The sequence below is a fragment of the Labeo rohita genome, unplaced genomic scaffold, assembly GCF_022985175.1.
Source record: "Labeo rohita strain BAU-BD-2019 unplaced genomic scaffold, IGBB_LRoh.1.0 scaffold_1323, whole genome shotgun sequence".
Taxonomy (NCBI): Eukaryota; Metazoa; Chordata; class Actinopteri; order Cypriniformes; family Cyprinidae; genus Labeo; species Labeo rohita.
The window spans coordinates 19,020-22,051 of record NW_026127476.1 but is presented as its reverse complement, the minus strand read 5'-3'; the positions used below and the strand labels follow the sequence as shown (position 1 = coordinate 22,051).

At 44.1% G+C, this 3,032-nt stretch overlaps 1 protein-coding gene across 1 annotated transcript; it reads left to right on the top strand.

Moving 5' to 3' along the window:
* The first annotated feature begins 928 nt into the window (after window positions 1-928).
* Window positions 929-2,767, top strand: LOC127158072 (E3 SUMO-protein ligase ZBED1-like). Its single transcript, XM_051101210.1, has 3 exons — window positions 929-1,625; window positions 1,722-1,978; window positions 2,333-2,767. The coding sequence occupies exons 1-3, from the start codon at window positions 929-931 to the stop codon at window positions 2,765-2,767; spliced, it is 1,389 nt and encodes a 462-aa protein (XP_050957167.1).
* Window positions 2,768-3,032: the final 265 nt, after the last annotated feature.

The window sequence follows — 3,032 nt, the reverse complement described above, 5'->3', positions numbered from 1 at the left end:
AAGATAAAGGCAGCTGGGAGAAGCTAAAAGGAAAAAAAGCTAACAGTTACACCAGGTCACTGCTGTCTACCTCTCTCACTATAGAGCATGTCAGGGCCGGCACCAGCCAGGGCACCTCAGTTGGGGGGGCCACTTAAATTTCTAAGGGGTGGGGGGGGGGTGATACCATAGGCTAGCTACACTGCTTCAAGTCAGACGCTGATTGACCTGCTCATATTGAACACAACTTTACGCACTCTGCGGTTTAAATAAATGAGTTTGTTAAGAAAACTGAGCACCGGGCCTGGAGCATGTAGCCTAAGCACTATAGTAAAATCCCAGGACAACTCTAGTTCAAACGTTCTCTGCTAATAATTGCTCCACATTGTCTGACATGAAAATTCTATCATCATAAAGAGACAGAGATTCCACAACGGGTTACATTTAGGGGTGTGCTCAAAATATCGATTCTTAGATACATACCGATATAATAAAAAAAGATACAGTATCGACATTCTAGCCCTTAGTATCGATACTCCGCTCAGCCATTAGGGGGCGCAGCGGCGCCCGCGAGTTTCAAAAAAGTCATGGAAAATGTCGAAGATTTTAGAAGCGCCGTTGTCCCTAAAGGCAGATGTTTGGACACATTTTGGTTTTAAAGCAAAGGAAGGAAACCAAGGGATCGATAAAACAAATGCAATCTGCAAGCATTGCCAGGCTTCTATACGCTACACCGGTAATACAACTAACCTGCGCTCCCACCTGCAAAGACACCATGCAGACAAGCTAACTTCGCCGCAGCCCAAAAAAACACGGGACCCCACGCAAACTACTTTGGACAACACAACATCCAAGCTTCCATCTAACTCAGTCCGTGCACAGAAGATTACGGAGTCTGTGGTGCATTATATTTGCAAAGGTTTATGTCGAGAACACAGGCTTTCGCTTTATGATCAACACGTTAGATCCCCGTTACGTGATCCCTACCCGCAGCTACATGACCGACAAAGCAGTACCGAGAATATATGACAAAGTCAAAGACGATGTTAAGTCAGCCCTGAGTTCTGCCCCACGAGTGGCACTGACTTGTGACGGGTGGACATCGCGAGCCACGGAAGCTTTTGTTACAATCACTTGCCATTACGTTGACGAGGAGTGGGAACTGATGTCGCACGTGTTACAAACGCGAGCCATGCACGAGAGCCATACGGGGTCAAACATTGCAGAGTTACTGAAAGCGGCGCTGGAGGAGTGGGACCTCGTATCCAAAGACCCAGCTATTGTGACTGACAACGCCGCAAATATGAGCGTCGCAGCGGAGCTTGCCGGTATGTTGCATTTCAGGTGCTTCGCTCACACTTTAAACCTGGCCTCGCAGCGTGCACTGAAGCTTCCTGCTGTCGCTCGTTTATTGGGACGTGTTAGACGGATATCCACCTTTTTTAAGCGCAGTATCACAGCCAGCCACGTACTTCGACAGAAGCAGAAGTTGCTCGAGTTGCCTGAACATAAACTGATCACTGATGTTGTGACGCGCTGGAATAGCGCGCATGATATGCTCGAGCGCTTTCTTGAGCAGCAACCCGCTGTCTCCGCTGCTCTTCTGTCCAACGAGCTTAGGAAAACCGAGAAAGAAGTTTGCATATGTGAGTCGGACATTACATCTGCAGAGGAGATAGTGGATGCAATGAAGCCCATGAAGATTGCTACTCTTGTAATGTAAAGCTCTCCAACACTGTCAGTTGTGGCCCCTCTTCATGCTCAGCTCATCCAGGATTTCCAAGAGAGCAGAGCAGATAGTGAGATAGTGAAAGAAATCAAAGCGGCTATTTGCCAAGATTTGAGCAAGAGGTACATGAATCAGCAGAAAGAGACCATGTATGTACGTTCAGCACTCGATCCAAGATTCAAAGCTTTGCCCTTCCTTCCTGATGATGAACGAGAGGAAATATACTTGAGAATCACTGCAGAAGCTCGAAGAATTCAAGAACTATTTCAGGTAAGCCCTTTCACTGTGTCATTAACATTAGCATTACATAGTTAAAAAACATAAAAAAACAAACAAACACACACACACACACACACACACACACATATACACTAAGTGTAATAAAACGAAATATTCAGTTCATAATTTCAAATTCATAATAGTATGTTAGAGCTTAAAAAAACTAAATGGTTTCAAACATATACTTCATGTAAAGCACTATACTAGCAAAACAATATATTGTAAAGGTTTGTCAGTTCATCGCATTAAACAAAAGGCAAACTAACTATTAAATGTCTTTGAATATGCTCTTTATAGAATTAACTATGGGTTTATTGATAAAAAAATCTGTATTTTGCATAATAGGAAGAGGCTAAAGTGATACCAGGAGAGGAGGACAATCATGTGGAAGACAAGGATGACATTCCTGCCAGCCCACCACCCAAGAAGAAAAAGGACTTGTGCTGTTTGGCTGATCTGCTTGGTTCAACTTACAGTGCAGGTCCTGCGGTGAGACACAGAACCACACAGGCCCAGGCAGAAGAGGAGATGTCAAGGTACAAGGAGGCACCACCCCTGTCTCTTGCTGAGGGAAGTCCACTCAGTTGGTGGAAAGAGCACCAGAATGAATATCCACTAATGTCACGCCTTGCCAAAGTGTACCTGTGCATTCCAGGGACTAGTGTCTCCTCGGAGCGCGTTTTCTCTACGGCAGGCGATATCGTAACAGCACAGAGAAGTGTACTAAGCTCAAAGCATGTTGACCAACTTCTGTTTTTGAACAAAAATCTTAAGTCATAGGATAAAGCTAGCATTACCAAGAGTATCCTCAGGTTATTGTTTTGTTGCTGGTGTACAATTAATCAGAGCACTTAAAGCTAAATATTTAAGAAAATGTTTGATAATGCACTTTTATCTTCAATAAATTGAGTTCTGTTTGTTGAGTAAATGTGTTCAGCATTAAGGCTCTGGCCCATGATTTTTATTGAATCGTCTGACATTGTAACAAATGACAGCTCTGTACACACACAGGTTTGAGGTTTTTGTGGTTCTCCAAGGTATACAG